Source organism: Heteronotia binoei, chromosome 15 (genome assembly GCF_032191835.1).
Source record: "Heteronotia binoei isolate CCM8104 ecotype False Entrance Well chromosome 15, APGP_CSIRO_Hbin_v1, whole genome shotgun sequence".
NCBI classification, from domain to species: Eukaryota; Metazoa; Chordata; class Lepidosauria; order Squamata; family Gekkonidae; genus Heteronotia; species Heteronotia binoei.
In genome coordinates this window covers 59,127,023-59,148,672 of record NC_083237.1, presented here as the reverse complement: position 1 = coordinate 59,148,672, position 21,650 = coordinate 59,127,023, and the positions used below count along the sequence as shown (strand labels likewise).

At 49.2% G+C, this 21,650-nt stretch overlaps 2 protein-coding genes across 5 annotated transcripts in view; one reads left to right on the top strand and one right to left on the bottom strand.

Annotated features, from left to right (window-relative positions):
* The window catches only part of MIEN1 (migration and invasion enhancer 1), a 101,435-nt gene extending 99,614 nt beyond the window's left edge, over positions 1-1,821 (bottom strand). The window contains exon 1 of the mRNA XM_060256068.1: positions 1,808-1,821. The gene's annotated coding sequence lies outside the window, so the exon portion shown is untranslated. The remainder of the gene's footprint in view (positions 1-1,807) is intronic.
* The window catches only part of GRB7 (growth factor receptor bound protein 7), a 138,470-nt gene that overhangs the window by 77,063 nt on the left and 39,757 nt on the right, over positions 1-21,650 (top strand). For 3 of the 4 annotated variants that reach the window (XM_060256064.1, XM_060256066.1, XM_060256067.1), the window contains 2 exons: positions 10,091-10,303; positions 14,282-14,415. In XM_060256064.1, coding sequence (XP_060112047.1) covers positions 10,091-10,303; positions 14,282-14,415 — 347 coding nt within the window. Of the gene's footprint in view, positions 1-10,090; positions 10,304-14,267; positions 14,416-21,650 lie in introns of all 4 variants that reach the window. The other variant, XM_060256065.1, reaches the window with a different exon arrangement.

Sequence of the window (21,650 nt, the reverse complement as noted above, 5' to 3'; positions counted from 1 at the left end):
CTCCCGCTGGATATTGGCCCAGACCTGTTTCTACAACTGCTTGTTCTGTAAAGCACCCGTAAATTTAGCTATCATTAGCAGCTTGAGCAGATTTAAGGAAGATAGCCGTCTTGTTCTAATGTTGTTAAACCTAAATTGCCCCTTTGATGAATTTTTGATGCAAATTGCCCCTTTGATGAATTTTTATGGTTTTTATGAATCTAAGGTATATGTTTTTATATTGTTACCCGTCCTGAGCTTGCTTTAACAGGATGGGCGGGATATAAATCCCCAAAATACATAAATAATTGAGGGAATGGCAAGCGAAACAAAAAAGTGTTCACCTGCTGGTGGAAGATGGTAACAGAAGGGGACGGACATATCTCCCTGGGGAGAGAGTTCCAGAGCTTTGGTGCCATGCCGAGAAGGCCCTTTCCCAGGTTGCCACCCGCCTCATCTCAGAAGGCCCCTTCTGTGCAGTATCGTAATACTTCCCCAGCAAGTCGCCCCTAGTGATGCAATGCGACTATACGCTGCTCCAGTGTAAGATACCAAAATGTCCTCGTTGCACATTATCTTCCCCGGATGGAATCTTGCTGAAGGGCAGGTGCACCTGTGTGTAGAGCAGAGTTGCCAGGTCTTACCTGGCTACCAGAAGGGGAAGCCTTTCTCTCTCACACTTTGCGCGCATGTCATGATGACAGCAGCCAGAAGTGACAACATCGTACTCGGCATGTTCCATGTGGGACGCACTGGAATTTGGGTAAACTCCCCCTCGATGGTGCCATAGAGTTTTTACCCAAATGCTAGAGCATCCTGCCCAGTGCAGTGACATCACTTCCGGGTGACATCATCACTCTGGCACATCAGGCATCGATGGAGCTTTTTGTGGGGGAGCTCCATGCCAGCAGGTTGGAGGCCCCAAACCAGGGGAAACCTTACCTCTAGCAGAAGGCTGGGAACCCTAGTGTAGAAGGGATCTCGCATGATTTCATCTCAACAAAGCAAGTGAACTGGAAGCACTCGGGGCGGGGTGCTGTTTTTGTCAGGCTTGTAAACAGCCACTCATATATTCACCTGTGGCAAGCAAAAATGGCCTCTAGGTGACCAAGAAGGAGAATGTTCCGCAAATCAGAAGGGTTTGTTTCGGGCTGTTAATGGTGACACAAACGCCTCGCACACCTAGTAGAGTCTGTCACTTTGGTCAGATCGCTGGCAAGGCTGCACGGTTCTGCAAAGGCTTCATTTGGGAGCTGAATCCAGCCGACTAAGTTTCTAGTCCCTGTGGTGGGAGAAGGACGCATAGGGGCAGTGCCCTGGAGGAAAAAAAGTAGTGTAAATGGAGCTCTGTTGATTTTTATATTATAGGCGGCGCAATTCCTTGTCTCGGACCGTTGTTTTCATTTTCTTTTTGAATAGCACAGAATGTATGTGACCCCTTGACTTCCTTTTCACAAAGATAGCAGAGCAGCAGACAGACCCCGTGGTTATTCTATGCTCTCTGGGGCATATTTGAAGTATGACTTTCAGATAGCACCTTTTCGCATACCGCTGAAACTGCTCGGTGACCTTTGGCTCCATCGCGGCTCCAACCCAGAGAGAAATCCTGAGTCATCTCGCCCAGTTCTTGTCACAAAGGCAGCAGACCTCTCCATGAACGCAGAAGGGCAGGTGGAGGGGGTGTGTACGCGAAACCCGACTGCAGATTTATTTATTTATTTTAATTGCTGAGCATTCGAAAACCCAGGCTTTGAGTCACCCTGGAAGCCGGTGACAAGGTGGAAACAAGACAGCGAGCCGCCCGTTTGCCCGCTCGAGTCTGAAAGACCGACCAACGCCTTCGTCGTGGACTGCGATTTGAATGGGGGAAAACACGGCTGGTTAAGAAAGTCTCGCATGTGGGTTCATGCAAATTGGATCTCAGACGGCAAGGCTGCCAGTGCTTTGACTCACCTGCTTGTTGATCGTGCCTGACTGTACAGAGAGGCCCTGGCTCAGAGAATCTCTTCTGCGTGCAAAACAGGTTTGCTTCCCGGCATCTCTAGTTAAAAGGGTCAGGTAGCCGGCGGTGTGAAAGTCCTTTGCTGTGGAGAGCTGCTGCCGGTCAGAGCAGGCAAGACTGATGCTGACCAGGCCCGGCGTGCGGGGTTCTGCCGCCTGAGGCAGAACCCCAATGGGCGCCCTCCCCGGTTCATTTTTGTGTGTGCATGGCCTCAGTGCATCACACCAGCACTTAATGCATCCCTCAGCAGTGTTGCCGCGTTTGGCAGGTGCTGCTGACGAGAGGCACTGTTTTTTCTTGGCTTTAAGGGGCAGAGGAGCTCCCCCGCCTCTTAAAGCCAAGGAAAAACAGTTGGCACTTTTCCTCAGCAGCGCTTGCCGCGTTTGGCAGGTGCTGTGGGCGGGAAGCGAGGCTCGGGGATGGTGCGAGTGGGGAGGGGGCAGCTGTCCTCCGCCCCTCCTGGGAGCTGGCGCCCTAGGCATTTGCCTCGTTTGCCTAGCATGACGCTGACAGACCAAAGGTCTGAATCAGGAGAAGGGGGGCTTGATGTAGGGCTACCAAGCTCCCGGGCAAGGCAGGGTTCTCCCGCTCTGGAAGTCCCCAACCCGCTAGCTCACAATGGACTGGCGAGGGAATCCCATCCCGATATCGCCAGCACAATGCCATTGCACACCAGCCGCCCTCGGAGCTTCCGGCAAAACTCTGTGGTTTTCCGGATGCTCTAGCAATTTGGGAGGGAAACTGACTGTTTCCCTCCCAAATGGCTAGAGCATCCGGGAAAACCATAGAGTTTTCCCGGAAGCTCCTAGAGCGGCTGGCACGTGACGTTGCCTGCACGATGAAGTCACTTGCGCACAAAAAAAGAAGTTCCCCGCCGGAGGCTGCAGAGGACTTGGCAACCCTGGCTTGATGTGACCAAACTGCATTTATTTCGGTCGGCCAACTTCTGTACGGTGTCCATTTTCCGTTACTGTTTCAAATCCGGCTTTGTAAAATAATCCCCAGAGCTTATTTAGTGGACTGATCGGTGACGTTTCTGAAACAAGATCACTTGATTGATGTCAAAGGGGCAGTAAGCTTTAAAATTACGTTTCATCCATCGGGTTGCCAGCTCTGGGATGCAAAATACCTGGAAATTTTAGAAGTCGGAACCTGGGTGGGGTTTGGGGAAGGGAAGAATCTCAGGAAAGTTTAATGCCGTAGAGTCCACCCTCCAAAGCAGCCATATTCTCCAGGGGAACTGATCTTGGTTGCCTGGAGACCAATTGTAATAGCGGGAGACCTCCAGTGCCACCTGGAGGTTGGCAACCCGATGGGTGATAAGCCCTTTCTTAAGAGAGGTATCCCTCCCCTACTTTCACATGATAGGAACTGCCCCTACTAGAGTGATACCTACAGTCTTATCATCCAAAAGCAAAAGGCAATGCTTTTCTCCAGGTTTCGCCCCTATAATAATCATGATGCATTAAATTAAATTTCTTTAACGAGGTGACAGGCTTACCGTGGACGCATTCTTGCCTAAGAAAGCTGATTTGCACAATTAATCTGTTCATCTTTAAGAGGCTGGAAGAGCTATTAGTCCCTTTCAGACATTAGATTTTGGCACTCCAACCATGCATTACAGGAGCAGTAATCGTGTGTGATCCTCCCAGTGTTTGTGGCCGCCATTTTCTTTGCCCGTGGGATCATGCATAGTTGCTATTTGCATATAGTTCCTGTTCACGGGAGCAGAACACCCAAGTTTTTGAGGGAATATGTTCACGCGTTCCAGAGCTGTATGCAAATAGCAAAGACGTACAAAATGGCGACCGTACCTATCAGGAGGAATCCCAGTTTGGTGTAGTTGGCGAGAGAGCCAGTTTGGTGTAGTGGTCAAGTGCGCGGACTGTTATCTGGGAGAATCAGGTTTGATTCCCCAGTCCTCCACTTGCACCTGCTAGCTTGGCCTTGGGTCAGCCATAGCTCTGGCAGAGGTTGTCCTTGAAAGGGCAGCTGCTGTGAGAGTCCTCTCTGCCTCACCCACCTCACAGGGTGTCTGTTGTGGGGGAGGAAGATAAAGGAGATTGTGAGCCGCTCTGAGATTCAGAGTGGAGGGCGGGATATAAATCCAATATCATCATCATCCCTTTATGGGAGGCTGAAATGCCTGGAAAGGGTTCTTGCTGTTTCAACCACGTTGGGTTAGCAGCCAAATATCGAGTTGCTAAGCAACTGAGGATACAGTTTCCGATGAGGGGTGGCAACAGTGGTCCAGCTCACATGTTTGAGACTTCGGACACTGAAGTGACCACAAACCAGCATTTGTTGTGGATTGTAAAGAAGCCTGGCAAGTGGTCATAACAGTATCTTGTCATTCTTCCCAAGAACTCAGCTGGCTGTTTTAGAAGTGTCTTCTTCTTCTTCAACTTTGAGAGCCTGCTAGGAGGCTAAGGGTTAGAGTAGGGGTCACCAACCCAACGGGTAGCCATGCTGCTCATCAACACCATTACTGGTGCCCACCAAGAGTTTTTTAGAAAGTGGGCAGGCCAGGTTTTTGCCCTGCTGGAGATTTGACTGTGTGACTGAAGGTCAGCTGAGGGCCACAACTCTGTACCTGGTTCCACCTCTTACCGCATCCATTTTGTAACTGCTCCCACCATGCCATGCCAGAAAGGTGTCCCCCGGACTAGAATGATTATGGCTTGTCTAATGTCCTTAAGAGTTACTTTACAGCGCAATCCTACAAGCACTTTTCTAGGAGTAAGAACATTTGAATAAACTTGGACTGACTTCTGGTTAAGTCAGTTTAGGATTCTCCCTTAATGTATCAAACCGTTTGAACAACTGAACATTTTAAAATTGCTAAAGCACCCATGATTGTGTTGGTCATCTCTGCGCCTTCAAATTTTGCCACTGTCCAGAGGTAGGTTTACTGGGGGGAGGGTAGGATCATGGGTGCATATTTTTCATTATATCAGAATGTGTGTGTTTGTTACGTGCCATCAAGTCACTTCTGATTTATCACGACCCTATGAATGAACGTCCTCCAAAATGTCCTCTTGTTAACAGCCTTGCTGGGGTCTTGCAAACTGAGGGCCCTTTGAGTCAATTCATCCCACGTTGGGTCTTACATAGGAACATAAGAAGAGCCCTGCTGGACCAGGCTAGTGGTCCTTCTAGTTCAGCATCCTGTCTTACACAGGGGCCAACCTGGTCCTCTGGAGGGCCAACAACAGGGCAGAGAGGCTGAGGCCTTCATAAGAACATAAGAAGAGCCTTCTGGATTAGACCAGTGGTCCATTCAGTCCAGCATCTTGTCTCACACAGAGGCCAACAAGTTCTTCTGAAGGGCCAACAACAGGGCATGGAGGCCGAGGCCTTCCCCTGATAAGAACATAAGAAGAGCCCTGCTGGATCAGACCAGTGGTCCATCTAGTCCAGCATCCTGTCTCACACAGAGGCCAACCAGTTCTTCTGAAGGGCCAACAACAGGGCATGGAGGCCGAGGCCTTCCCCTGATAAGAACATAAGAAGAGCCCTGCTGGACCAGACCAGTGGTCCATTTAGTCCAGCATCCTGTCTCACACAGAGGCCAACCAATTCTTCTGAAGGGCCAACAACAGGGCATGGAGGCCGAGGCCTTCCCCTGATAAGAACATAAGAAGAGCCCTGCTGGATCAGACCAGTGGTCCATTTAGTCCAGCATTCTGTCTCACACAGGGGCCAACCAGTTCTTCTGAAGGGCCAACAACAGGACATGGAGGTCGAGGCCTTCCCCTGATAAGATCATAAGAAGAGCCCTGCTTGATCAGACCAGTGGTCCATTTAGTCCAGCATCCCATAGTGGCCAGTCAGTTCCTCTGGAGGGCCAACCACATGGCAAAGAGGCCGAGGCCCTCCCCTGATGCTGCCTTCTGGCTCTGGGATTCAAAGGTCTAGCGCCTCAGTTCTAATCACTCATCCCTTGAATGAAAGAGATAGTACAACATGTCCTTATGAAATAGCTTTTGCAAGTCGCTTGGCAAGTTTTTCCTTTTAAAACATTTTATTGAATTTAGAAAAGAAAAGGGGAAAGGGAAACGGGAATAAAAAACAATTCCACTGTTCCGTTTCTGAATTATGCATAAATAGATAACACATAAGAAGCAAAGAAAAGTATTTTTCCGTCTAGGTAAATTCCAACAAATTCCAATCTATTGATCTGTTAATATAACCTCTTTTTCACAATCAAAATGCTATTAATTCATTCATACTACTAAGATGGCAGGTTTCCCAAGCTGTATCCCACCCACCCCCCAGTTTATCTGACCTCTACCTAGAAGTAGGAAAAGACCTGTATTTGTCACACAAAACCTGAACTTCTGGTACTCCGTTGAAAACTGCCATTGGTGGTGATTATGGGCACAGACTGGCATCCCTCTCAGATGAAATCCTTTGCGTTCAATGCATAAGAGTGAAAAACATTTCATACCAGAAGTAGTTATGAGGACTACATTAGGGCTGGACCTCTTTCGTGCCGCTGAACCAATCGGTCCCCTCCCGGCAATCTGGCAGCATATTTTCTGGCTAGCACACAGAGGTGATCTGGAGAGCTGGGGTCTTGAAAACGGAGGACTATGGTTTCCTTGGTTGAATCGCTCCATCTCATACTGGGGCTGATTTCTCACTGGTGTTGTTCTGCCCCCAGACTTCTGTTTTCCCCGGTGTCATGAGCCCTGATGAGGGGGAGCTGGGTTAACAGACCTGAAAGAGTTGCCAGCCAGTTCCTTAGCTGAAAAAACAGCCGCTGGCCCATCAATCACTCTCCAGGCACCAGTGCCAGCTGTTGATGATCAATCTCCTCCAAGCTCTCCTCCTCCCATCTCAAAAGTTCGAAGCAGGCTCTGGAAAGAACTTTCAGAGCGAAGACATGAGGCACGCCAATGCTTCAGATCTCTCAGCCCGGAGGCCTAGCAGAGTCACTGCCACCCAAGGAGCAGGCTGATTGAGGCTCCTATATAGCTTCCACCCAGGACTTGGTAACCTTGTGGGAGCAACAAGTCTATTCTCTGGCTCGCATCCACGCTCCTTCCTGATTCCTGATCTTGACCTGCTTGATTTCCTTGGCACCCTGACCTTTTGGCTTTTGGACATTGACTTCTGATTCTGGTTTGTGATTCTGCATTGGTGACTTGGCTCCTGCTTGACTTCCTGGACTTTGACCTTGGACTGGCTTTGGACTCCTGCCTGCCTGCACCCTGAGAACGTGACACCAGGTGCAGGCGATCAGTTTCCCACCGGTTGCTGCGTGGGCACATTTTGACACACAACTCCCTCCAGTTCCCCTTCCGGCTTTGTGATGCTGTCTTTTAAGGATTAAGAAATTGCGAGTGGAACTGGAGGGAGCTGTACGTCAAAATGCGTCCATGAAGCAGCTATTGGGATATTGATTGCTTACACCAGGAGAAAACAGCCTGGGGAGCAGAGCAATGCTAGTGAGAAATCAGTATGGGTCTCCTTTCTCTTTTCCTGTTGCCTTCAACTTTTCCTAGCATTATTTCTAGTGACTCTTGTCCTCATAATGCGACCAAAGTACAGCAGCCTCAGTTGAGTCGTTTTAGCTTCTAGGGAGAGTTCAGACTTCATCAATACAATATACTTATCAGAAGGGCTTTTTTTTGTAGAAGAAACTCATCAGGAACTCCTTTGCATATTAGGCCACACCCCCTAATATCACCATTGTCTCACACAGGGCTGTTTGGTTTTTTTTAGAAAAAGCCCAGCAGGAACTCATTTGCACATTAGGCCACACCCCCTTACATCACTATTGTTTCACACAGGGGTTTTGTGTAGAAAAAGCCCAGCGGGAACTCATTTGCATATTAGCCCACACCCCCTGATATCACCATTGTTTTACACGGGGGTGTGTGTGTGTAGAAAAAGCCCAGCGGGAACTCATTTGCACATTAGACCACACCCCTTGACATCACCATTGTTTCGCATGGGTTTTGTGTAGATGAAGCCCAGCAGGAACTCATTTGCACATAAGGCCACATCCCCTAACATCACTATTGTTTCACACAGGGGTTTTGTGTAGATGAACCCCAGCGAGAACTCATTTGCACATTAGGCCACACACCCTGATGCCAAGCCAGCCGGAAGTGTGTTCCTGTGCGTTCTTGCTCAAAAAAAGCCCTGCTTATCAGCATTATACACGAAAAATAAAATATAAACTTGTTTAGAGTCAACCAAAGCAAGAATGCTTCTTGTGTGATGGAGCGTCTTTGTTTTCATTTTAGAAAAGAGAGTGCTTACGGGGAGACATAGTGGTCGAGGTTTATAAAATCATGCATGTTGTGGAAGGAGGCGACAGAAAGAAATTTTTCTCCCTCTCCCCAAATTCTAGAACTTGGTTGGAGTTACAGCGGCTGGACAGCCAGCGTGGGGTTAATCATCCCAGACCATCTAAAATATCGGCCTTGATCAAGGAATAGGAGTCATTACAAACTGCTTGGTTACTCATTGATTTTGCCGAATTGTGCCTTTAGTGTCTGGAATTGATGATTGACTTAATCAGTGAAAGTCTGCACACTCCAACGCCCGCAGAACTTTGATCCAGGGAGTTTGCCTGCCTGAGAATCTTCTCTGTAGCAGCCGTTGTTTTTTTTAAAGGCTCTGTTTTATGGACGATCCCTTGACGTTTAAGGTCCCCAGCCTTTTTTGTGGGCATTGTTGGGATTCTGATGCAAGGCGGTGAGGGCAATGACTGTTTGGCCGCCAAAGAAGGTGGAGCCGACTACAGAAGGTTAGAGAGCGAGTGTTCCGTAACTATGAAAGTCTTCCAGCGTTTCAGACAGAAGCTCTGCTTACCTGCTGGCTGGCTAGCCCGCTGACTCTTTGGAAAAGCAAGCAGTACAATGAAAAGGGAAACCCAACAGTGGTGAGGGGGCCACTAGGGCCCACCTTGCCTGAAGGTGAGGGTGCCAGCCTTCAGGTGACACTTGGAGATCTCCTGCTATTAGAACAGATCTCCAGGCAACTGAGATCAGTTCACCTGGCGAAAACGGCAGCTTTAGAAGGCAAAGTCTGTGGCTTAGGGTTACCAAGTCCAACTCAAGAAATATCTGGGGACTTTGAGGGTGGAGTCAGGAGACTTTGGGGGTGGAGTCAGGAGCAAGGGTGTGGCAAGAACGATTGAACTCTGAAGGGAGTTTCGACAATCGCATTTAAAGGGACCGCTCACCTTTTAAATGCCTTTCCTCCGTTTGGAAATAATGAAGGATGGGGGTACCTTCTTTTGGGGCTCATATAATTGGATCCAATCTTTTTTGAAAGTTGGGGGATGTTTTGAGGAGAGGCAATGGGTGCTATGCTGAAAATTTGGTGCCTCTACTTAAAAAAAACAGGCTCCCCTCCCCCACCCAGAGCCCCAGTTACTCACAGATCAATTCTCCATTATACCCTGTGGGAATCAGTCCCCGTAGGGAATAATGGAGTGCCCAGCAGACATTTCCCTCCAACCCACCACTTTCTGATAACCCTGAAGCAGGGGGAGGGCCTCCAATCCGGGGGATCCCCTGCCCCCACCTGGGGATTGGCAACGCTAGGCCTTATACCCTGTTGAGATCCCCGCCCTTCCCAAACCCTGATCTCCTCAGGCTCCTCTCCCAAAATCTCCAGGTATTTCCCAACCCAGAGATGGCAGCCCCACTGAGAGCTCTCCTCCTGTGAGGCTACCGGGCTGTCCCCATGACGGAAATGTATTCAAGAGGCAGGACAGCGAGGTTCACATGGCGTATTGCCCCATCTCCTCTTGAGGAAATGAATTTCCTGCTTCCTACTTGACTGAAGGTGTAGATATCGGCATAAATACCGCAGGGGGAGATAGCAGGAAATTGAGCAAGGAGAGGCAGAGGCCTGGTTGGAATCTGACACAAGCAGGCCCCCCCGACAGTTTCTCCTCTTCGATACGTCATACTCTCCGCATCTCGTTTACTTCGTTGCTGGATTTAGCTCGCCAGATACACGGGGACTCTGGTTTTGTGCAATTCGTCCTCGAGTTCAATGAACGGGCTATGAGATATGTGAACGCCAGCAAAGCAACAGCTAGGTGGGAAATGACCTTCTCTGTTCTCTCCTCCTTTGCCGCAGATAATGACATGGACCTGGGCACTCTCCAAAACAACATCAACACCACCTTGGACAACGTCTACGAGGAGGGCCCGGAGTCCGACCGCCTCAGGGCCCTTTCCAATGGCAGCCCCATCTCCAACGGCGAGCAGGCCAGCCTTCTGACCGGGGCCGATACCGTCAAGCGATCCCAGCCGCTGCTCATCCAAAGCAACAGGTACGCGGCAGAGCAGGGTGGTGGGACAGCCAGCCGTGGCCTCCAGGAAGCAGGAAGCCTCTTCTGCTTCAGAGGAAGAAACAGCTCTGACATCAGGGCTTCGTTCTTACCACGATTCGGCCCTGAACCCAGGTTTAGTGCCAGGGCAGAGCCCAGGGCATGGTTAAAGGTTGTATCTCTCTGAAGAAGAAAAAAGATTTTGGATTTATACCCCACCCTTCACTCTCAGAGTCTCAGAGCAGCTCACAGTCTTCTTTATCTTCCTCCCCCACTGAGAGGTGGGTGGGGAAGATAATCTCAGAGCAGCTCACAGTCTTCTCAGAGTCTCAGAGCAGCTCACAGAGTCTTCTTTATCTCAGAGTCTCAGAGCAGCTCACAGTCTTCTTTATCTTCCTCCCCCACTGAGAGGTGGGTAGGGGCTGAGAGAGCTCTCGCAGCAGCTGCCCTTTCAAGGACAGCTCTGCGAGAGCTGTGACTGACCCGAGGCCATTCCAGCAGCTGCAAGCGGAGGAGTGGGGAATCAAACCCGCTTCTCCCAGATAAGAGTCCACACACTTAACCACTACACCAAGCTGGCTCTCTCAGAGTGCAGTGGGCACAGCTTAATGTGAGCTGGTGCTCTTGTCACGCAGACACGAGTTCTCTCAGCATGAATACGTTCATTTTTGTTTCTGAGAGAACACCCCACTACCGCCACACACACACAGCATTTCCAGTGGACCTTGAATGCCGCCAGCTGCTTTTAAAATAAAATAAAATTGCAGCGCAGGCCTGAGCATGGCTACACCCTTCTAAATCCACTGAAGTCAGTGGGCTTAGAAGGGCATAATCCTGTTTTAAGGTCGCTCTGTAGGTAAACTACTCATTGTCATAAGGCCAGGGCTTTTTTTGCTGCAGGAATCCCTTTGCATATTAGGCCACACACCCGTGATGTAGCCAATCCCCCTGTACTAAGAGCCCTATAAGCTCTTGGAGGATTGGCTGAATCAGGGTGTGTGGCCTAATATGTAAAGGAGCCCCTGCTAGAATTCTATCTCTGGACCCTGTACTAAGAGCCCTGTAAGCTCTTGGAGGATTGGCTACATCAGGGGGTGGGGCCTAATATGCAAAGGAACCCCTGCTAGAATTCTATCTCTGGACCCTGTACTAAGAGCCCTGTAAGCTCTTGGAGGATTGGCTCCATCAGGGGGTGTGGCCTAATATGCAAAGGAACCCCTGCTAGAATTCTATCTCTGGACCCTGTACTAAGAGCCCTGTAAGCTCTTGGAGGATTGGCTGAATCAGGGGGTGTGGCCTAATATGCAAAGGAGTTCCTGCTACAAAAAAAAGCCCTACATAAGGCCCTCTTCACACTCTTCCTGAACGCAGGGAAAGAAAGTGGGGGAGCTGTCTGTCTTTCAGTTACAGTTTTATGCAACCCAGGATGGATGGATGGCTTCCCTGGTTCTCCCTTTGCCATTTTATCTTCACACTGACCCTGGGAGGTAGGCGAGGCTGAGAGAGTGATCACCCCTCAAACATCCACAGCAGAAGAGGTGTTTGTAGTGGTCAGATCTGGTGTTCTGTCATGGTCAGAGTGTCAGGTTAAGACGTCGGGACTCCCAAGTTTTGGTTGCCCATGCTGCCACGGAAGCATGATTTGGGGCCAGCCACACCCTCTCACCCTAACCTCCCTCACAAAAGCCCCTCCCCTGCCACAAATTCTGTTAGGCTACTTTCACACACACAAGAGCCCCGTGGCGCAGAGTGGTAAAGCTGCAGTACTGCAGTCCAAGCTCTGCTCACGACCTGAGTTTGGTCCCGGCGGAATACAATGCCGTAGAGCCCACTCCAACCTTTTTGGCATCCCCAACCTTTTTGGCATCAAGGACTAGCGGCCTGCCCACCGCAACCCCAGGGCTGGCAGAGTGGAGGAACTGAATTTGGCCTCCTCCCCCGCGCAGCCTCGCCCCCCCTCCCCCTGAGGCGCCTCCTCCTCCCTCCATTTTTATGATGTTAAGCCAGGAAAGCGCTTTCTGGGCTCTTTAAAAGCTCACACACACACACGCGCCACCAATCAGCTGATCTGCGGAAAAACCGCGGTGGCAGCAGCGGAAAAACCGCGGCAGCGGAAAAACCGCGGCAGCGAGCGACCCGCTGAACAAGCGGCGCAAGGGCAGCGCCGCTTGTTCAGCGGGTCGCTCTCCGCTGCTGCTGAGGGGGGGCGGGGTGAGCTTTTAAAGAGCCCAGAAGGCACTTTCCCAGGCTTAACATAATAAAAATGGAGGGAGGAGGAGGCATGTGGGGCGCTGTGGGGAGGGCAGGGAGGCTGGCGGCCTGGTTACTACAGGCCGCAGACCAGTATCGGTCCGGGGGTTGGGGACCCCTTCTCCAAAGCACCCATATTCTCCAGGGCTCCAGCCTGGAGGCTGGCATCCTTACCATCACAGCTACACACACGTCCAGGGTGTTATCCATCAGGCAGATTTTCAGACTTAACTTCCTGCATAAAATACACTGTAGGAGGAAAAGGCAGAGCGCTGGGCTAACGATCAGCTCGCAGCATTGTGCCGAAATGGAGGGAAGCTGTGACGGCCAAGAACTGTTCTGGCCTCTGGGAGTGAGCACGCAGCCGGGCGCAGGGGGTATCGATCTGAAAAGGCCAGCCGCATCTCCAGCCACGGATGGGGGATGCAAACAGGGCTTCGGGGGGTCAGAAGCGCACAGGAGCGGAGCTCTGCCTAGGCTGGCCAAGGCTCCGGTTGGGCATACCGGGGAAGGCATCTATAAATGCCTCCCTGATGACTTCAGCATTTCCCAGCATGCCCGCTGTGGCGGGCGCACCGGGGAAGGTACAGGGCAGCTCCTGCTGGGCTTTTTCTACATCCCTGGATGTAATTACGTTGTGACTTTGGAGCAGCAAAGTAAAAGGGTAAGGCCCGGTGCAGAGTTCAGCTTCCCAGGAATCTCTGGACTGATTTTTTTTAAAATAAGGTTTCGGACCCCGATGTTATCGCAAAGATATGCTTTTCAGTGGGTGGGCCATGCCTGCTGGAATCTCAGAGAGTTGTGTAAGGGGCAAGGCGTGAGCCTTCAGTGCTGTTTGCTTAGGTCTTTGTTCCCCACTACCAGTAGCAGAACCCGCAATAAATCCTGCAAAATAAGGGAAATTTATTCAGATCATAGGAGTCTTCAAGGGGGATACAGATGTTCTGCGTTAATTCCTGTTTGCTCTGTTTTACTCTTTTGAGCCACCCAGAGAACTTTGGCTGTGGGCAGTATAGAAATGCAAAAAATAATACTAAGAACATATGAAGCTGCCTTATACTGAATCAGACCTTTGGTCCATCAAAGTCAGTATTGTCTTCGCAGACTGGCAGCGGCTCTCCAGGGTCTCAAGCGGAGGTTTTTCACGCCTGTTTACCTGGACCCTTTTTTGGAGATGCCGGGGATTGAACCTGGGACCTTCTGCTTCCCAAGCAGATGCTCTACCACTGAGCCACCGTCCCTCCCCAAGAAGAATGGAGATTTCCCAGCCGCAAAATGTTTACATTTTTTTGTGTGACGGAAGCAGAACCCCAAATCTAGCGTAAACAACTCTGTTTTCTCGCATGCCAACCTAGAAATCCCAGACGCCCTTCTGACTGACGCATGGCTTGATTCCGTGGTAGAGCTTAGATATTCCGGGAAAGGAAGAGAAGGAAATAATAGCAATAACCATAGCTGGCACTGTTCTTCCTTTGGTGTCCAAATACATTTTTTGAAGCTTGCACCACCGTTGAAGATTTTCTAAAATTGAAACGGAGGAATAAGAGCCATCGTTTGGCCTTCGTGGGCTAACAGAGCTTCAGCGCGGCAATGGGAATGAATTATTAATTCATTATTAATTAATCAGATACGCTTACTGTTATAATAACCTAGGAATCCCGCCGTGCCCCATGCTAGGCCTGCAGCACCCGCTGCCTATCTGACAAACTTCCTGATGTCCTTCTTTCTCCCTAGAAAACCCAAGGAAGAGGAGGAGGAGCCCCGGGCCTTGTCGCTTCCCTCCATCCCCAACCCCTTCCCCGAGCTCTGCAGCCCCTCCAACTCGCCCATCCTCAGCAACTCCTCCCTGGGGTCAGGTTCGCAGCGAGAAGGCGGCTCTCACGTAAGTGCATTCCTTTGTATTTGGGTCAGAGTGTCATTTGAACTTCTGTTTAGAGGGGCTTGGCTCTGGAACTCGTTTCTTCTTCCGGTGCCAGGGGTGGGGGTTGGGGATTCGTGCTGGAGCCTGCGAAACACATGAAGAAGAAGAAGAAGAAGAAGAAGAAGAAGAAGAAGAAGAAGAAGAAGAAGAAGAAGAAGAAGAAGAAGAAGAAGAAGATATTGGATTTATATCCCACCCTCCACTCCGAAGAGTCTCAGAGCGGCTCACAATCTCCTTTCCCTTCCTCCCCCACAACAGACACCCTGTGAGGTAGATGAAGATATTGGATTTATATCCCGCCCTCCACTCCGAAGAGTCTCAGAGCGGCTCACAATCTCCTTTCCCTTCCTCCCCCACAACAGACACCCTGTGAGGTAGATGAAGATATTGGATTTATATCCCGCCCTCCACTCTGAAGAGTCTCAGAGCGGCTCACAATCTCCTTTCCCTTCCTCCCCCACAACAGACACCCTGTGAGGTAGATGAAGATATTGGATTTATATCCCGCCCTCCACTCCGAAGAGTCTCAGAGCGGCTCACAATCTCCTTTCCCTTCCTCCCCCACAACAGACACCCTGTGAGGTAGATGAAGATATTGGATTTATATCCCGCCCTCCACTCCGAAGAGTCTCAGAGCGGCTCACAATCTCCTTTCCCTTCGTCCCCCACAACAGACACCCTGTGAGGTAGATGAAGATATTGGATTTATATCCTGCCCTCCACTCCGAAGAGTCTCAGAGCGGCTCACAATCTCCTTTCCCTTCGTCCCCCACAACAGACACCCTGTGAGGTAGATGAAGATATTGGATTTATATCCCGCCCTCCACTCCGAAGAGTCTCAGAGCGGCTCACAATCTCCTTTCCCTTCGTCCCCCACAACAGACACCCTGTGAGGTAGATGAAGATATTGGATTTATATCCCGCCCTCCACTCCAAAGAGTCTCAGAGGGGTTCACAATCTCCTTTACCTTCCTCCCCCACAACAGACACCCTGTGAGGAGGGTGAGGCTGGAGAGGGCTCTCACAGCAGCTGCCCTTTCAAGGACAACCTCTGCCAGAGCTATGGCTGACCCAAGGCCATGCTAGCAGGTGCAAGTGGAGGAGTGGGGAATCAAACCCGGTTCTCCCAGATAAGAGTCCGCACACTTAACCACTACACCGAACTGATTGATGAGCAATCAAAGGTCCTTTCTGGAAGGGTAGTTACATCCAGGGATGTAACTTGGCAAATCTTTGAAATGAGAGTAGGGCTGCCAGTTTCAGCTTGGGAAGGGTGGCGTCTATGGGGGGGGCAGAGTTTTTTTTGAGGGGGGACGACCAGAGAGTCCACCCTTCGAAGCAGCCGTTTCCTCAACTAGAGAACATTTGTAATAACGGGAGATCTCCAGGTGCCAACTGGAGGCTGGCAACCCTGGATCCGGGGGGCAGGGCTTGACATGTTGGATCCACCTCAGCGAGGGTACCCCTGAAAGATCCCTGTCAGGTACAAGAAGTGGGAATTGTACCATACCATACCAAACCTTTAATGGCATAATAGATTCAGATAAAAATACACAGAATATAAAAATTTAAACATTGGAGATAAAATCAAAATAAAACTGAGCTTACAGATACATTCAAACATGGTCAGAATTAAATTTAAGGATGTCAGCCAGAAATTTTGCCACAGCCTCACTAACCACCCCCTCAGTATCACTCAATAAATAATAACAGGGTGGCAGAATAGACAAATCTGGAGAAAAAGAAAGCTTGCCAAATAAATCTTTACGGAGGTTATGGTAAAAAGAACAATCAAGCAATATATGCTGGATTGAGTCAGGGGTATTCACTCCACAGGAGCAAAGTCTGTCGGCTAAAGGGACTCGCTGATATCTCCCTTGTAAAACTTTGGAGGGAAACGCGTTTAGTCCGGCCAACATAAATGCCCTGCGATGACTTGGAGTGGTTAGGTCTGATAGATAATTGGGCATTTTGCCACAAAAAGCATAAAGACCTAAGGAAGCTGGAGAGCAAGTATAAGGGAGAGTTGGCCGTAATTTCGTTTCCTCCAATTCCCACAGTCTCAGTTTAATAAGTGGGAATTGTGCCTCGCTCTAAGAAGGGCAGTGGCAGGGGTGACAAACTCGCTTAACGTAAGAGCCACATCGAATAAACGTCAGATATTTGAGAGCTACAAGACATGAATGTCCGATGTTTGAGAGAGGAAGGAAGGAAAAGAAGGAAGGAAGGTGAAGATGATATTGGATTTACATCCCGCCCTATGCTCTGAATCTCAGAGCGGTCACAATCTCCAGTTTGGTGTAGTGGTTAAGTGTGCGGTCTCTTATCTGGGAGAACCGGGTTTGATTCCCCTCTCCTCCACTTGCACCTGCTGGCATGGCCTTGGGGCAGCCAGAGCTCTGGCAGAGGTTGTCCTTGAAAGGGCAGCTGCTGGGAGAGCCCTCTCCAGCCCCACCCACCTCACAGGGTGTCTGTTGTGGGGGAGGAAGGGAAAGGAGATTGTGAGCCGCTCTGAGACTCTTCGGAGTGGAGGGCGGGATATAAATCCAATATCTTCTTCTTCTTCTTCTTTACCTTCCCGCCCCCCCCCTGTGAGGTAGGTGGGGCTGAGAGAGCTTTTACAGCAGCTGCCCTTTCAAGGACAACTCCTGTGAAAGCTATGGCTGACCCAAGGCCATTCCAGCGGTCACTACACCAAACCACTACACCAGGAAGGAAGGAAGGAAAGAAGGAGGGAAGGAAGGAAGGAAGGAAGGAAGGAAGGAAGGAAGGAAGGAAGGAAGGAAGGAAGGAAGGAAGGAAGGAAGGAAGGAAGGAAGGAAGGAAAATAGATGGGGAGGGAGGGAGAGGTGGAAAGAACTTTAAATGCATTCTCCAAGCTGCCAGCTGGCTTGGCTTGGAGATGTGTTTTAAAGAGACAAATGCCTTTCCCACGCCAGCCAATGGGGTGGTAGGGGCTTTGAGAGCTACACAATCTGTGTGTGGCCACTCCTGCTCTATGACCTTGTACCCCACTGAGGCTTCTGTCTTCCCCAGGCTCCATCCCCAAATCTCCACCAGTTTTCCAACCTGGATCTGACAACCTGACCCTTCCCAGCCCTTGCTGGTAGCCAGGGGAGGCCCTAGGTTCCCCTGATGCTCTTCCTCCCCTCTCTCTCCCCCACCACCGCTGACCCCAGCCAGGGGCAGAAGAATCTTAGAATCACAGTTGAAGGATCCAAGCTTGCTGGGCTTGGGAGGGCGAGGCCAGTTGCCATGGGGACCGTTGCCAAGGCTTCCAGGTTTTGTTTGGCCAGCCCGTGGGCCTCCACCGAGAGCCTGTAATTATGGGACGGGAGGCTTCCAGCGGCCTTGGAAGCCTTTCAACCCACCTGATGCCTCTCAGGGCCCCGTGCAGATGCCTCCCCCACACCTTCCACACTCTCCGGCGCAGGAAAACGAGAGATGCTCATCTGGCACGCGGAGTAAACAAAAAGCGTGACCTAGATCAGCCAGCTCCGAGACGAAGGAAGGAGCCTTCTTGCTGCCTGCCTGTGTCCGGGAGAGTGACATTCGAAGCACGCGAACAAAGCAAGACTCGAGGGGCACCTTTAAGACCGACGAAGTTTTATTCAGAATGTGAGCTTCCGTGTGCTCAAAGCGCGCTTCATCGGACAAGAGGATGGAACGGAACGGCATATTGTCCCACGAAGAGTGCTTCGAGCACACGAAAGCTGACATTCTGAATGAAACTCCGTCGGTCCTAAAGCTACACTTCACCCCTGCTTTGTTCTACTGCTCCAGAGCGACAGGACTGCCCACCTGGATCTATTCAAAGCTCATTTTTCTTGTTGTGCGGACCTTCCTTTCTTGAACTCCAGCAGCCAAACTTGAAGAAGAAGAAGAAGAAGAAGAAGAAGAAGAAGAAGAAGAAGAAGAAGAAGAAGATATTGGATTTATATCCCGCCCTCCACTCCGAAGAGTCTCAGAGCGGCTCACAATCTCCTTTACCTTCCTCCCCCACAACAGACACCCTGTGAGGTGGGTGGGGCTGGAGAGGGCTCTCACAGCAGCTGCCCTTTCAAGGACAACCTCTGCCAGAGCTATGGCTGACCCAAGGCCATCTAAGCAGGTGCAAGTGGAGGAGTGGGGAATCAAACCCGGTTCTCCCAGATAAGAGTCCGCACACTTAACCACTACACCAAACTGGCTCTCCTGATGGGAACTGATGGGAAGGTTGCCAGGTTCCTCCCCCGCCCCCCCCCCCTTGGCTACTGGTGGGAGATGGCGGGGTCTGTTTGGGAGATTTAGGTTGAGAAACTCCTGGAGATTTGGGGCTGGAGCCTGGGCGGACAGGGACCTCGGTAGGGTACGATGCCCTGGAGTCTACCCTTACAAAACATTCCGTTTCTCCAGGGGGATTGATGCCTGCAGTCTGGAGATGAGCTGGAATTCCAGGGGATGCTGAGGTCCCACCTGGAGGCTGGCCTCCCTGCCTGATGGGGGCAGCACCCATTTATAGATTTCTGCACCTGCCCTGTTCCTGCTGCAAAGGCAGGACTGCAACAGATGATGCAGGGAGGCCACGGAAGACACTTTCCCATACTATTGTCATGGCTTTCTTTTTTTTTGTAACAGAACCTCCTTTGCATATTAGGCCACACCCCACTGATGTAGCCAATCCTCCTGGAGCTTACAGTAGGCCCTGTAAGAAGAGCCCTGTAAGGAATTCTAGCAGGACCTCCTTTGCATATTAGGCCACACACCCCGATGCAGCCAATCCTCTCGGAGCTTACAGCAGGCCCTGTACAAAGAGCCCTGTAAGGAATTCTAGCAGGGGCTCCTTTGCATATTAGGCCACACACCCCTGATGTAGCCAATCCTCCTGGAGCTTACAGCAGGCCCTGTACGAAAAGCCCTGTAAGGAATTCTAGCAGGGGCTCCTTTGCATATTAGGCCACACACCCCCTGATGTAGCCTATCCTCCAAGAGCTTACAGGGCTCTTAGTAAGGGGCCTACTGTAAGCTCCAGGAGGAATGGCTACATCAGGCGTGTGGGGCCTAATATGCAAAGGAGTTCCTGCTACAAAAAAAGCCCTGCCCTATTGTTTCAGCTACTTTTGTGTTGCGCCCTACTCCCATCCAGTATTGGCTTGGCCTCAACTGGAGGAGGATTGCAGCACGTGGGGAGAGAGGGCTGAAGGTTCCCCCACCATGCACCATTTTCATAACCTGACAAGGTCACAGGGAGATGCTGTTTTCTACCTTGGGAAGCTCGCCGACAGCCCATCAATACATGCAAGCTTTCCCTATGGGGCAAATTGCACCTTTCTGGGTAGGTGGGGAAAATGGTGTAGAAGAAGAAGAATTGCAGATTTATACCCCACCCTTCTCTCTGAATCAGAATCTCAGAGCGGCTTACAATCTCCTTTATCTTCTTCCCCCACAACAGACACCCTGCGAGGTGGGTGGGGCTGAGAGAGCTCTCACAGCAGCTCTCAGTTCCAGTCCAAATTTGCCCATCATGGGAACAACGTGTGTATCTTTCTTCTTCTGGTTAAAACAGTTTTTATTTAGTAACATATGGTAGCAATATCTTATTCCTGCATCATTAATAACTTCTTTTTATCTATCCCATATATTACTTTCTAACCACCCCTCCCCCCCGTTACTTGACCCCCGCCGGTGTTATTTACTTATAATACTAATATTAAAAGGTACCCTTAACTAATGAAAACAAAAATTTACATTCTTCTTCCTTCTAAGACTTAATCATTATCAAAAATTGTCCAATGTCCTTTTATGTTCCCCTCTTTTTCTACATATCTTCTGAACTTTTTCCACTCCATCTTAAAAACTTCTAAGTCATAGTCTTTTAAAATTCTTGTTAATTTGTCCATTTCACTCCATGTCATAACTTTTACAATCCAATCCCATTTCTCTGGTATTTTTTCTTGCTTCCACAACTGCACATATAATGTCCTAGCAGCTGAAAGCAAGTACCAAATTATAGTTCTGTCTTCTTTTGGAAATTTTTCCATTTGTAATCCCAACAGAAAAGTCTCTGCAATTTTGTTAAATTCATATCCCAAGATCCTAGAAATTTCTTGTTGAATCATCTGCCAATACTTATTTGCTCTTTCTCAAGTCCACCACATATGGTAGAAAGAACCTTCATGTTTTTTACATTTCCAGCATCTGTCTGGCATCTTATTGTTCATCTTTGCCAACTTTTTAGGAGTCATATACCATCTATACATCATTTTAAAACAGTTCTCTTTAATACTATGACACGTCGAAAGCTTCATAGAGTTCTTCCACAAATATTCCCCAGTTTCCATCTGTATTTCTTTCTTTACATTTATTGCCCACTTAATCATTTGAGATTTCACTACTTCATCTTCCGTAGACATTTGTTAAATAAAGAACTGGAATGGAATCTGAAAAGATTGCAGCAGAAATCTTTTGAGGGAGCAAATAAACCTGGGAAATATTTGGCCTGGCAACTGAAGAAAAAGAGAGAAAGTAATTGCTTATTCCATAAAAATTTGTAATCCTTTTGTTTGATATGTACTTCTTGTAAACAAACTATATTACAATTTTGCTTTTTAGTCCAATGAAACGTTGCCTTTCTTTTTTGTGGTGAATTTAATCCATTTACATTCCAAGATAATAATTTGTAATCCATCATGGTGCAATTTCTTTATGTTCTTCATAAAATCCACGCGGTTCCTGTGTAATTGTAATATTTTTTCCTTGTAGCTCAAAGCTCAAACCTTCAGGTATTATCCATCTATACCTCATTTCATTGTCCCGTAATTTTTCTGTCAATTTCTTATATGCTCTTCTGTCATTTATCACTTGTCTTGGCAACTCCTTCATAATTCTTACTCTGCTGCCTCCCATTATCAATGTCTTTTCAAAGTTTTTATTCATGATTTTTCCCACCATTTCTTTTGTCATATATCTTATAACCACATCTCTTGGTAGATTATTATTTTTTTTTCATATAGTGAGTTCATTCACTCTGTACATATAGTCATACATGTTTCTAGTCCCTTCAGGATCTTCCTCCAAAAATTCTGCAATTATTTTTATTATATATTCTTTCAAATCAGTTTCTTCATCCTCAGGTACTCCTCTCAGACGTATCTGGGTCTCCATCAACTTGCAGTCATGAATTGCCACTTTTTCTTGTATTTTTAACGTGGAATCAT